At 46.1% G+C, this 15,025-nt stretch overlaps 1 protein-coding gene across 1 annotated transcript in view; it reads right to left on the reverse strand.

Annotated features, from left to right (window-relative positions):
• CWC22 (CWC22 spliceosome associated protein homolog) overlaps nt 1-14,240 on the reverse strand; it is a 100,442-nt gene extending 86,202 nt beyond the window's left edge. Inside the window, exons 1-3 of the mRNA XM_069733225.1 lie at nt 14,064-14,240; nt 3,242-3,309; nt 1,257-1,388 (exon numbers count right to left, since the gene is read on the reverse strand). Coding sequence (XP_069589326.1) covers nt 1,257-1,388; nt 3,242-3,309; nt 14,064-14,090 — 227 coding nt within the window. The 5' untranslated portion in view covers nt 14,091-14,240. The remainder of the gene's footprint in view (nt 1-1,256; nt 1,389-3,241; nt 3,310-14,063) is intronic.
• Nucleotides 14,241-15,025: the final 785 nt, after the last annotated feature.

Genomic DNA, 15,025 nt, shown 5'->3' on the forward strand with positions numbered 1-15,025 from the left:
GGATTTGCAGGACCTGATCCACCAGTAACATCACTAAACTGTGGTCACTGAACGAGAGCCCCAAGAACCGCCTCTTACCTTATGGCATCTATAAATCTTCTTTTGATTAGCCGCCCTGACGCTATGTCACATGTGCATGAAGTCGAAACTATGACATACCAGCAGGCCGGTAAGGCTACTTTCACACTAGCGTCGTTTTGGGTTAAAAAGGCATCCTGCAAAGTTGTCTGCAGGATGCGTTTTTTTCCCCATAGACTAACATTAGCGATGCATTGCGGCGCATGGCCACACGTCGCAACTGTCGTGCGACGGTTGCGTCGTGTTGTGGCGGACCGTCCGAACAAAAAAACGTTGCTTGCAATTTTTTTTTTGAGCGTCGTGTCCGCCATTTCCGACCGCGCATGCGCGGTCGGAACTCCGCCCCCACCTCCCCGCAACTCATAATGGGGCAGCGGATGCGTTGGAAAAATGCATCCACTGCCCACGTTGAGCAGAGCTTCCACAGTATGCGTCGGCACGTCGGCCCGACGCACTGCAACGGGCCGAGTACGACGCTAGTGTGAAAGTAGCCTAAGGCTGGGTTCACACTGCGTTGTGTGAACCCGTTTAACGGACTACGTTACACCGCGGCATAACGCGGTGTAACGTAGTCCGTTAACGCCGCCATTACAAGCAATGGCGAGCGCATCGCTAGCGCACACCCACAATGGGCGTGCGCTAGCGATGTGCCGTCATTGAGTGCCGGACCCGAGACGCCGCCTGCAGCGTTTCCGGGTCCGTCACTGCTAGCTCGCCTCTAGCGCAGATGGAGCTAGCAGACGCTCCATCTGCGCTAGCGCTGTGCAAGTGCCGGCACTTGCGTTAGTGCAGTCCGTTTAACGGATATGTTGAACGGACTGCACTAACGTAGTGTGAACCTAGCCTAAGTCAAAGGAAAAGCCGTGGAAGCCATTCGGCTGCAAAACTTGGTCCTGCTAATCGAACTCTAATCAAGCAAAATTCATCTTTCATATAACATGTGTCATGGACAAAACATCATGAGATCAGCAAACCTGTCTTTATGCTGATTAGAGTCGATTACAATTCTCCATAAGGTTTAATAGGCACTAACTGGCAAAAAAACTGTAATCAGTAGCCAATAAATTGTTAGTAACATGATTTGGTAAGAGGTCACTGGACATTAGAGGGATAACGACCCATTCTTAGCCAGTACAGTAAGGCTTCCCAACTGTAGAAGCGCAGCATGAGACACTCACCGTGTGTATTCTGGTCTCTCATATCGCCCATTTCTTGATCGTTCATCCTCATATCGGTCACGGTCCCTGTAGCCTCTGCCGCGATCATTACCTCTATCATACGGAGAAAGTGATCTGTCTCTTTGCCGATACCTACAAAGAACAAATTTGTTCACTATTATTTCCCCTGAATAGTTACTTTGCTGCCATGTGATTGGACGGTGCCTAGTTTGGAGTGGATTCCATTAGGATCCACTTCCAATAAGTGACATGTACTTTTCTTTTTTCCCCTCACTAGACTCCGCAGTAGAAGGAAAACACTCAAAAGACTTAAAATATAAACCACAAAGAGGTTTTACAATAGGAATGAACCAGCAAATACACTCAGGCTACATCAACTGCAACATATTTCTTCTGAAACAGGAATCTGAATGACATCAGAGCAGAAAGACACTGTCGCTTTCCCGATTCCGTCATTGACCGCGCTCTAATCTGCCTTGTTCAAATTGTTCAGAAATTGGATCAGAGTTACAGGGATTGTGGCGTTGAGGGTTTAAACTGATCAGAAAAAAGTAGCAATACTCCGCGCACCAATCCTCTGCAGCTCTTGGTCGGATACTTACCCAGTTCTCGATGGTCTGTACTTAACAGTCCGTCTCAACAAATAGTAAAATGCAATGGTGACCCACCACCGCCAGTGATCGGCTGAGTGGGCTTTCCAGACATTTCGGATGTGACCAGGAAGAAGGGACCAGCAAGAGTTGGGGTGAGCATCAGAGCAGAAGCTGCAGGAGAGGTAAATAATGGGGAGGACTGATTCTTTACAATTTTTTTTTTTTTTAACAGTCTAAAGGTACCATTACACTAAACGACTTACCAACGATCACGACCAGCGATACAACCTGGCCGTGATCGTTGGTAAGTCGTTGTGTGGTCACTGGGGAGCTGTCACACAGACAGCTCTCTCCAGCGACCAACGATCAGGAGAAAGACTTCGGCATAGTTGAAACTGTCTTCAACGATGCCGAAGTCCCCGGGTAACCATCGGGTTACTAAGCGCAGGGCCGCGCTTAGTAACCCGATATTTACCCTGGTTACCATTGTAAAAGTAAAAAAAAAAACCACTACATACTCACATTCTGATGTGACGTCACCGCTGTGCTCTGCTTTACGGCCGGCGCTGACAGTCAGTGCAGGGAAGCTGAAGGCGGGGGATGTGACAGACATCAGAATGTGAGTATGTAGTGTTTTTTTTTTTTTACTTTTACAATGGTAACCAGGGTAAATATCAGGTTACTAAGCGCGGCCCTGCACTTAGTAACCTGATATTTACCCTGGTTACAAGTGAACAGAACGCTGGATCGGCGTTACACACGCCGATCCAGCGCTGACAGCGGGTGATCAGCGACCAAAAAAAGGTCCTGATCATTCCCCAACGACCAACGATCTCCCAGCAGGGGCCTGATCGTTGGTCGCTGTCATACATAACGAGATAGTTAGCGGGATCGTTGCTACGTCACAAAAAGCGTGACGTTGCAACGATATCGTTAACGAAATTGTTATGTGTGAAGGTACCTTTAGCCATGCTGGGCAATCCCCTCATTAGCAAGCGTGAAGAACAATAACCTACATGTTCCTAAATCCACCGCTGACGATCAAAAAGAAAAAAAAATCCTGCACGAAAGTTAATACAAACGTTATAAACGATCTCGCCATATTTTAGCTTAAAAGGAACCTGTCACGTGAAAAGAAAGCTAATGACCTACATATATGGGGTCAATGTGTAGGTTATTTTATTTGTGAAGCTGCCCGGAGGCTGCACTTTGAGCCCTACTGCAGATTAAAGAGAACCTGTCACATGAAAAACGCTATTAAAGTACCACACAACCTTTTTTCTTTCCAAGCACATACAGAATAATCTGGTTTCTGTGATGGATGATAACACAAGCTCTTGGACGTTTATATTTTGTCATATTCTGAGTTCAGTTGAATGGCACGGCACATACCTGTCGTCTGGAGATGAACTGTCGTGTCGAGCACTGTGGGTATCTCGTCTGTCATAATCGGAAGAGTTCTGAAATTATAAAGATCATAAGTCAATTGTAGCAATTCCTATGTATTCTTACAGAGGTTGTGAGAGACTAAAAAACAGGTGCTGCTCCTCTTGAGAAAAAGCTACAACCCGATCCATGAGCTACAAACAGGCCTGCTGGCTTCAAGACTTAAAGGGAGTCTTGTCTGTCGATTCATGCTGCACAAGCAGAGGACAGGATAAATCAGAGTCCGGCCGCACGATTGCAGTCAGGTAGGTAATACTCTGAAATGCCCCAGACTTCCAGAGAAAATATGGGGCCCGATTCACCAAAGCTCTTACGCCAATATTCTGCCAATAAAAAGCTTTGAAAAGTTGCATACTTTAGACACAACTCGAGGCAGGCTTAAAATGTTGCGTCTTGGCATTCTAATGCTATTTTTGCCCAGCTCTGACAAGGTGGACCAAGCTGTGGCGGGAAGGGGGCATGGTGACCGACATCCGTCAAATTTATTAGTTTGCAGGGGTTGGAGTAAAATTTATGGCGATGCGCTCACAATGGTGTACATCACTTGTCCGATACGCCTCTTCATGAGTAAGGAACGTTTGACTCCAGCACATCTTCTCATCAAGTCCGGCGTAAACAACGCTTGTTTTGATGAATCTGACCCACAGTTTTGAAAGCTGGTTTGGCCTGTAGGGAGAGACAAAACCAGTCTGGCGCTGTGCCCGGCCGGATTCTCCCAGCTCATCCCCAGGTGATTGACTTTCCAAGCTAAGTTTCCACTGAAACCCCACAGCTTGGCTTGAATTCATGGTGCTCATGGTTTGGACAACATGAAACCAAAAACAAATTCTCTTTAAGGTGGATCTTTCATCGGACTATACTGCTCTGTGTGAAGTCAGTATATAATGGGGACAATTTCTATTAGCCAAAACATGTAAGAAAAAGAGAAAAGAAAACCACTCCTTGTGTAGATCAATAGAGATCTGAACGTTCAGTGAATAGCCGTCCACCGCTCATCTGGTTGGGTTGTGCAGAACACTGAGAAGGATGTGAATAAATCCACGATTAGCGGCTGCAGCTCCGACCGCTGGTTCCAGGACTCGTAAGTGCTGGACTTGAAGAGAGAACACGGAGTGATGATAAAAACTTGTGCGATAGTCTGCCAATGGATGAGGTGTCCAGAAACAAATTTGAAGCGTTGATCTAATACCTTCATCAGGTACTTGATGAAGAAGCCAGATAAACTCCGAAATTCCTTCGAACCTATCTCCAGACACCTAATATTCACTGGCAGCGTACAGACTATCCCGCATTTCTTTATCTTCACTCCATGGACTACTAGCCAAAACACAACCCAAAAAATATTGTGCCGTTTGGCAATATAATCAAACAATACACTACACACAGTTAAAGTGAACCTGTCAGCAGGATTGTGCAGAGTAAACTACACACAGTGTCAGGCCGGCGCCATTATAGTGATTACAATGATACCTTGGCTGATGAAATCTGTCTTGTGGTTGTTGTTTAATCTTTATTTGCACTTTCAGTTAATGAGATTCTTTATCGGCCTGTGTGTGTGTGTGTGTGTGTGTGTGTGTGTGTGTGTGTGTGTGTGTGTGTGTGTGTGTGGGGGGGGGGGGGGGGGTCTTCATGTGGTGCTCTGATTAGGTATTCATCTGTATGGCTTATGACAAGTCATTGACCCCTCAGTAACTTGCTCGCTATTTTACATAATGAATATAATATAATATGCCAATATGCATCGGCGGTGGGGCCTGCACTGTAACATGATGACATCTATAATGTCCATTTAATTATTTTATTTGGTAATAGCAATTTATTCAGGAAAATAATATTCTCTCTCAAAATGGTGTTGGCCGCACCTGCGCAGTAGCATCTGACGGTGATCCGATAGATGCTACCGCGCAGGCGCAAACGGCGCCATCTTGGTGGAGACAATTTTTTTCCCCCTAGTAAAATGGCACGGGCAGCACCTGCGCCATAGCCTCTGTTGGATCGCCGACAGATGCTACTGTTCAGGAGCAGCCGGCACCATTTTGAGAGAGATTTTTTTTTTCCTGAATAAATTGCTAGCTATCACCAAATAAAATAATTAAATGGACATCATAGGTGTCATGCTACAGTGCCGATGCCTGCCGAATGTGATTTTTTTTTTCAAAAACATAATAAATGCCCTATGTAAAATAGGGGATAGGTCAGTGAAGGATCAGTGACCTATCAGAAGCCATACAGATGCATATGTAAGCAGAGCACCACATACAGCCCTGCCCACAGGCCGCCCAGAGCACGAGACTCTCAATCTACATATAAACAATCTACAATAAAGATTAAAGGGAACCTGTCATCACCCACCCCCCTGGCGTTTTTAACTACGTAACTGCAAGTAGAGGAGCTGCGGAGACACCATCACGTGTTTCTCAACAAAGGCAGTGAATAGCCAGGCCTTTCACCGGGAAGGAACAACCAAGGGAAGGGCAGCATCCAATAAAGGAAAACCACCCTTGCCAAGCTTGGTATCCATCCACAGACAGCTGTTTCGGGGTTTTTGCCCCTCATCAGTGTGGAGTAGGAAACTGGCTATCAGGAGCAGTGCCTAGTAGAAAGTCTATAAAGGCACGGATGATTGACCTCGTGGAGACCAAAACATCCAACACCGCGGAGACACCATCACGTGTTTCTCAACGCAGTGATCCAGAACAATGCCCCCAAATATGCAAATGCAAGTAGAGGAGCTGCGGAGACACCATCACGTGTTTCTCAACGCAGGCAGTGAATAGCCAGGCCTTTCACCGGGATGGAACAACCAAGGGAAGGGCAGCATCCAATAAAGGAAAACCACCCTTGCCAAGCATGGTATCCATCCACAGACAGCTGTTTCGGGGTTTTTGCCCCTCAACAGTGTGGAGTAGGAAACTGGCTATCAGGAGCAGTGCCTAGTAGAAAGTCTATAAAGGCACGGATGATTGACCTCGTGGAGACCAAAACATCCAACACCGCGGAGACACCATCACGTGTTTCTCAACGCAGTGATCCAGAACACTGCCCCCAAATATGCAAATGCAAGTAGAGGAGCTGCGGAGACACCATCACGTGTTTCTCAACGCAGGCAGTGAATAGCCAGGCCTTTCACCGGGAAGGAACAACCAAGGGAAGGGCAGCATCCAATAAAGGAAAACCACCTATGCCAAGCTTGGTATCCATCCACAGAGGTCAATCATCTGTGCCTTTATAGACTTTCTACTAGGCACTGCTCCTGATAGCCAGTTTCCTACTCCACACTCATGAGGGGCAAAAACCCCGAAACAGCTGTCTGTGGATGGATACCATGCTTGGTATAGGTGGTTTTCCTTTATTGGATGCTGCCCTTCTCTTGGTTGTTCCTTCAAGGTGAAAGGCCTGGCTATTCACTGCCTGCGTTGAGAAACACGTGATGGTGTCTCCGCAGCTCCTCTACTTGCATTTGCATATTTGGGGGCAGTGTTCTGGATCACTGCGTTGAGAAACACGTGATGGTGTCTCCGCGGTGTTGGATGTTTTGGTCTCCACGAGGTCAATCATCCGTGTCTTTAACTACGTAACGACGTAAATGAATGCAGAGGAGGCGGCGCACGGAGGAAACGAGTGATGGCTCGGCGGCGTTTGTGTCCGGGGGGGAAAAAAACATGCCCCCCAGACAGACTACAGGTATGGCGGGCAAATTATAAAAACGATTATTTCAGTGTTGGAAGGGGCCCCAAATAAAAGAGCCACCTTGACAGAATGCAGCATTAGTGCTGCACAAGATGGCTCTTTTAGGTAAAAACGCCCAGGGGTTGGGGTGGGGGGGAGGGTGACAGGTTCCCTGTAAACAACAACCACAAGACGGATTTCATCATCGGGTGTTATTCTTATAAGTATAACAGTGCCGACCTGACACTGTAGATTACTGTGCAAAATCCTGACAGGATCCCTTTAAGGGGAGGGGGAATACAGCTTCCCTCCACCTCTCTACATCTTCCTTATAGGGAATAATGGGCACAGGGTACTGATGTGCAGAAAACGACAAAAGGGCGAAAGGCGAAGAGATGGTCATCAATAATTTGCAGGACTTATAAAATGTGTCCATTACATTCTTTTGATAATTCTTATTAGCCAAAAGGTACAATATTTTTCTTATTATAAAATAACTGTAGAAAAACAAAGACCCGGACTGCACATTCAAATGATATACTGTACATTGATTTATTGCAGCTAAACAAAATTTACAAACCTGAACCTGAGATTCTTAGGTAACAGGCTATGTTCACACTTTGCGGATTTTGCTGCGGATCCGCAGCGGATTTGACGCTGCGGATCTGCAGCAGTTTCCCATGAGTTTACAGTACAATGTAAACCTATGGGAAACAAAAAACGCAGTGCACATGCTGCAGAAAAAAACGCGCGGAAACGCAGCGGATTACATTCCGCAGCATGTCACTTCTTTTCTGCGGATTTTCACCTGCTCCAATAGGAAACTGCAGATGAAAATCTGCAGAAGAAACCGCGATAAATCCGCAGTAAAAACCGCAACGGGTTTTCACTGCGGATTTTGGAATTCTGCTGCGGAAAAATCCGCAGTGGAATCTGCAAAGTGTGAACATAGCCACATTATGATCAGAATGTATCACATCATGACGAACCTTTTACTAGGTGTTTAAGAATATGTGCACACGTTGCGGATTAGGCTTAGGAATTTCTAGTGCGGATTCTGCCTCTTCTGGCAGAAAACGCACCTGCGGATTTGTCGCGTTTTTTTGTGCGGTTCCACAGCGTTTTTTGTGCGTTTTTGCTGAGGTTTTCTTGCGGATTTGCTGCGTTTTTTTACCCCTGCGGTTTTCTATAATGGAATGGGTACAAAAACGCTGCAGATTCACAAAAAACAAGTGACATGCTACTTCTTTAAAACTGCAGCGTTTCCGCAGCGGTTTTTCCGCAAAGTGTGCACAGCATTTTTTTTTCCCTCATTGATTTACATTGTACTGTAAATCAATTGCGGATCTGCAGCGTTTCTGCACTGGAAAAACCGCTGCGGATCTGCAGAGAATCCACAACGTGTGCACATACCCTTACCTGTCAGACCACCGCTGCAGCGGCTCCAGGTCACACCACCCCACAGACACCGCACCACACCAACAATGGCTGCCACAATGGTCGAGTCAACTTCTGTTTGTTAGCTTTAACCCTTAGAAGCCTATGAGCTAAAAATGTATTAAAGGAAAAACCCTTTAAATGCATTTGAAAGTAAAAAATCCTCATCAGCTTTTCAATACTGTCAAAAAAGCTTCTTGAACTTCATATTGGCAGAAATATATATGGCTCTACCAAAATGTAGGTGGTCTATCTATTTCAACAAAGCGCAATATACTTTACAGAAATAGAGAAGTGGAGCAAGCGATGCTTTCTCTGCCAATAATGGAACCACGTGCAGCATTCATCACTACATAACTAGGGAGAGAATCTCGCCAATTGGTCACAACAACACTGACACCCGGATACACCAGTGTATGGCTGAATAGAGCTGGGCATCATTTATGTGATATAATCATATACGGTTAGACAGTGGGTTAGGAATAACAGCTATTCTAGATCCAGTGTCAATATTTGCCCCATATTGGCCCCAGGTACAGGGGGCACACTTGACAATAAATAATTGAAATATCTATGGTCACCTGATGCTAACACCCAATAAACATAGCCTTCAATAATGACCATAAACTTCATGCCAATGTCGAATTCGCCTGGTATTGGGCTTTAATCAGGCGGTGCTGTAATTGAATGGCGCATGATTAAATGGACCCTGTCAGATGATTGGGGGATCATAAATAAGCCAACATTTTCCCTTTAAAGTTCCTGTTATGTGGCATAAGCCGCTCAGGTGTATGTGACCCAAAAAGACAGAAGCATTTTATAGCCACTTCTATCTTTTTTTTCCTGCCTACAGAGCACACAATGAGAAATGTATATATATATGTATGTATGTATGTATGTATGTATTTCAACCTGGCAATCAGGTGATCGCTGGGCGCCTCTCAATATGGCAGAGCTGGTGGCATTAGCATAGTCAGATCAGTTCTGCCAATGACTGATGGCACAACATGGGTTTTTCCCCCTTATAACTTGAGCCCCAATTTCTGTGTAAAACAAAAAATACTGTATATATATAAAAAAATAAACTGTCTTAAAACTAATGTGGGATATACTATGGTGAGGGTGCCACCTTAAAGAGAATGTATGCCTTCAGCTTGTAATAATAGTTTTTTTCTTGGAGACGAGATTTTCTTGAGTGCAGCGGGTCTAACCAGCCTAAAAAATCATGGAAAACAATGCATTCACCTGTATAATCACTGACCCGACAGCATGGCATGAACAGAGACTATGTCAGACATACAGCACTGGCCAGAAGTCTGGACACGTCGGCTCATGCAATGGTTTTCCTTGTTCTTATTGGAACGTGCACATTGTAAATTCTGACTGAAGGCAGCAAGACCACAAACACACACACACGGAAACTAGGTGTGAAAGAACACATGGAAAACAAATCACAAAATGTGCTACACCGTAAATTGCTCAAAGTTTCCTCTAATAACATTATTACACATCCTTGGCGGCATCGTATCAATCAGCTGGGCTGTCGTTGCAGCATGCTGTGGTAGTGATGTGGTGTAAGTGTGCCTTGAATTTGGAATAATTCACCAAAAATTAACAGCAACGCACCCCTACACCATTACACCACTTTTCATAGTGGGCAGCACACATGTAGAAACTATCCCCTCGCCTTTCTGTGTCTTACAAAGACATGATAGACACAGTTTTTTGATTCATTACTTTTACCCAAACACTTTCTGAAGGCCGGGGATCCCACAAATGAACTTTAAGGAGGCATGCCTGTTCATTGGAAGCCATTCCAGACGTTACCTGATGAAGCTCCTTAGGACAGTGTAAAGGGGTGGAAGGCTGTCATCATAGTAACAGAAGGGGGGCTTTGAGGCTTAATTTAGTTTCTGATTTATTTTACATGTTTCTTTACTCCTTGTTTCTATTTGCATCTTTTTGTGGTTTTGCTGCCTTCAGTCTGAATCTACAACGTGCACATTCCAATAAGAACCACTGCATGAACAGGGGTGTCCAAACTTTTGACTGCTATTATAGGTTGTCAATGACGTCCGATATACAAAATCACAGTGAGCAGAACAGACTGATACAAGACCTCATATTACCATGCATCACATAAACAACAGTAAAAGTTGTAGTCCAGGAGAAAAAAAAAATCCTGGTTGCATTTCTCAGAAAAAGCGACACCCCTAACTCAGTCCCACTGAAAAATAAATTGAGCTCAGTAACAATACCACACAAAACCCAAAGTCAGGGGTGGTGGGGTTTCTAAAAGTACACATAGTAGCCATTGAGCTGGATACTGCACCGTTGTCCGACTCGCTTTTGGACGATGCTGTAAGACGCAGTATGGCCGCTACTACCTGGCTCACAGAGGAATGAAAGCACTGAGGAGACAGCGGTGCTTTCCCGAATGCCACTGGCCCTTCAGCTGATCGCCTAGTCTGTGATAATAGGGAACTACTACAGAACGTCTTGTCTTCTAAAGATACCACTGTGCACATGTGCCAGTCTTCATGTGATCCTACACGGGCCAGAACAGTCGTTCTGTACTAGCAGCTCGTGGTCTGGCGGCCTTCAGCAGTCTTTGTACTACAATAACCATATAACATGAAATTACACTTGCAGTGGTCGCTACAGAAAAACTTCCAGGGTGCAGTGGATTACCCTGCCTGAATCAACTGTTTGCCATAGGTGCTGGGAGGTGGCCAGAACCACCAGCTGAATGGCCCAGCATTAACATGTCTAAATAGGTTCTCTCTGATGAGACAACGCTTTAAAGGGAACCTATCACCCCCGTGGGACGTACATGACCTATTAATATGGGCATACAGGTGATAGAAACTAAACTAGTCCTACCTGTATGTCTCATATTTGCGGTCTTGTTGTGCAGAAATTGTCTTAAGGTACCGTCACACTGAACGATATCGCTAGCGATCCGTGACGTTGCAGCGTCCTGGATAGCGATATCGTTCAGTTTGACATGCAGCAGCGATCAGGATCCTGCTGTGATGTCGTTGGTCGCTGCAGAAAGTCCAGCACTTTATTTCATCGCTGGACCTCCTGCTGACATAGCTGATTCGGCGTGTGTGACACCGATTCAGCAATGTCTTCGCTGGTAACCAGGGTAAACATCGGGTTACTAAGCGCAGGACCGCACTTAGTAACCCGATGTTTACCCTGGTTACCAGCGTTAAAAAAACCAAACAGTACATACTTACATTCCGGTGTCTGTCAGGTCCCTTGCCGTCTGCTTCCCGCACTCACTGACTGCCGGCCGTAAAGTGAAAGCACAGCACAGCGGTGACGTCACCGCTGTGCTCTGCTTTCACTTTACGGCCGCCAGTCAGTGAGTGCGGGAAGCAGACGGCAAGGGACCTGATGGACACCGGAATGTAAGTATGTACTGTTTGTTTTTTTTAACGCTGGTAACCAGGGTAAACATCGGGTTATTAAGCGCGGTCCTGCGCTTAGTAACCCGATGTTTACCCTGGTTACCCGGGGACCTCGGCATCGTTGGTCGCTGGAGAGCTGTCTGTGTGACAGCTCTCCAGCGACCACACAACGACTTACCAACGATCACGGCCAGGTCGTATCGCTGGTCGTGATCGTTGGTAAATCGTATAGTGTGACGGTACCCTTATTTCTGTATGCTAATTATTTATTCTAGGCTCCGGGGCATGCGCTGCCTGAAAAAAATCTCTGCCTCCTGTCTTTATCATACCAACCCCCTCCCATCAGTGTCACAATGTCATGCAACGTGTACTGGTGGCGCTGACATCCCATGCCTGCGCCCTGCAATAGCGCAATTATACAGAAGCTATTTTGCCCTTCTGTCGGCAGTGTCTTCACCACTCTTCTGCGCAGGCGAGTCGTGCGTACTTCTGTTGCAGTGCATGGTAATAAGGTGCTCTCCCCATCATGCATACATGGGTGACAGGGGTAGCAGAAACTGTATGGTTCTTAACTATGCAGGGAGGAAGTTGGAAGAGCACCTTATTGCCGCACGTGCCGGCCAGAAGAACGCTGAAGGCAGTGCCCATAAATAGGTGGAATAGGTACTGCATAATGGCGTTATTGCAGGGTGCAGGCACAGAATTCCGGGGCCACCATTACACATCACAGGGCACTGTGACACTGATTGAAAGGGGGTGGTATGATAATGAAGACAGGAGGCAGAGATTTCTTCCAATCCCCGCACGACCCGGAGCCTAGAAGATGTCATTAGCATACAGAGATGAAAGATGATTTTTGAACAAGACCGCAACTATGAGGCATACAGGTAGGATTGGTTAGACATTTCTGTCACCTGTATGCCCATATATTAGGTTATACATGTCCCAGGGGGTGACAGACTCCCTTTAAAAGGAGTTTTCTGGAATCACAACATTGGCAATGCTGAGGACAGTCCATCAGCATCAGACTGGAGGGAGTCCGGCTCTCAGCCCAGTTGATCGGCACTTGGCAAGCGTCATGGTTTATATTCCTCTGGAAGCCGCTCACATAGTAATGGCTATGCAGGTTATTACAGCAGTATCCTGATGTGAATTGGACGGTACTGCTATGACCAGCACAGCAGCTACGAAGTATAAAGTGTGCAGGTAAACCATCATAGGACGACAGAACAGGAGAGGCCTGCTGAGAGTCAGACGTCCACCAGCCTAAGAATAAGCATTAATGACGTCATCCCAGAAAACACTATGGCCAAGGTGGGCCTACAAAGCAGCAGAAACAGCCATGGGTGGTCTTTACAGTTTTTAAATTGAGCAAAAAGCAGTTTTGCTTTCCTTAGGAAGAAGAGAGAATCCCCCTGTAGCAGCTCGATTCTTGTCATCTGGTTGGTGCTGTCACCAGTCAGCGGCCTGTAATCACACCTACTACTCCTGGACTGACATCCTGCTCAGCACCCATACGCTACGAAGCAGGATGTCAGTCAATGAGGACTGAGAGTGACGACAGGGAGCTGACTGATGACAGCCCCGGCACCACCCCAATGACTGTGAGCTGTCTATAACCATGCCTCCACCACTGATTGATAGCTTTCTGCCTATGCACAGTGTACTCAGAAAGCTGCCGGCCAGTGGTGTGGGCGGGGTTATACAGTGCTCAGCATTCAGAGAACTGTAGCAGATACAACAGTGATTTTACCAAACGTGCAGCAAGCAGCACACTAAGTGTCACCGCTGGAATCAAGGTCTACGCCCTTACAACTTGCTGCTCTCAGATGGGGTAATTCGCGGATTCATTTTACTCATGCTGACAGGCTCTGAAGCACATTGCCTAGGTAACCAGCAGCTCCGACACTGCAGGGTGGCCAGTAACCTTGACAACGGGCTGTACGCTAGAACATTAACAGTTCTTTAGAGCAGAGATTTTTAATAAGAGGTAAAGTGCAAAACTCCTGATTTTTACAAGCACTTTGCAATTTTACCTGTTTCTGACCTGGAGACGTCCCCTTTAAATTCCCAGCATGCCCAGGATATTGCTGGACATTGAGTCCTTCTCTGGGGACTGTAGTTCCAGATCAGACACAGGCGGGAGGGCAACAAATCCCGAACCCCCAACACGGAAGAGGTCAGGGGCTGAAGGAGCCGGGATCACGTGAGCACAGCCCGGGAACAGCAGCGGCAACACTCACTCTGACGTGCGCCACGCTGCTCTTCATCGTGCAGGAGTCCGGATAACGCGGGACGTTTGTGGACACCGCTCCCTCAGCGTCTCCGCTCTCTGTCCGCGATCCTCCCGCTATCCTGCTCCTTCCTGCGCCGCACACACGGCTCCAGGACCCACTTCCGGTTTCACAGCATCCTCTAGTGTGACGTGCTTCACGTTAGACGGCGGCCTGCGGAGGACAAAACACGACGAAAAGCGTTTTAAGATTCTGTCCCTTTTACGGCGTTTACAGTGTTCATTTACGGCCAGAGAGAAGTTATTCATATCACCTACTTCCAGAGATCTCAGGCCTCTGCCTCACTGCACAATAGAAGCAATGACTGTTTTGTATTTCAGGGTGATTTTTTTTTTGTACACATTTTATTTATTTTGCAGACTAGACACATGTTTTATTATTATATTTCACTCTACAGTTAGGGCAGATCACTATTACCTTTATTCATTTTCTGAGACCTGTAACGTTATTATTTTCCTGTCCATGGGGCTGAGCGAGGGCGGGCGTGTAGTTTGGGGGACATACCACATTCTGATCACATTTATGTTTTCAGAACTGCAGTGACTGAAAAACTGCAAATCTGCCATTTTATTAGGTTTTTTTTTTTTTTTTTTGGAATTCATCATATGTCTAAAATAATGTCATTTTCTATAGACCAGACCTTGATTCCAAATATGTTTTTTTTTTTTTTATTTTAAAACTGGGAAAAGTGGAGGGTGATTTGATTTTTTGATTTTTACCTTATTTTTTAGTCCCCCTAGGAAAGTTTAAACTGCGATCGCTTACATTATATGCTGCAATACCACAGTATTACAGTATCTAGCATACGTTGCAGTCTCCCTTGAAGCTCAGCCTACTGTTGAGCTTCGTAGGTCTACCAATATGGTGACAATGGGGGTCTTCACTAGGCCCCTACTGTTATGGTGACTTGG

Source organism: Ranitomeya imitator, chromosome 7 (assembly GCF_032444005.1).
Source record: "Ranitomeya imitator isolate aRanImi1 chromosome 7, aRanImi1.pri, whole genome shotgun sequence".
Classification (NCBI taxonomy): domain Eukaryota; kingdom Metazoa; phylum Chordata; class Amphibia; order Anura; family Dendrobatidae; genus Ranitomeya; species Ranitomeya imitator.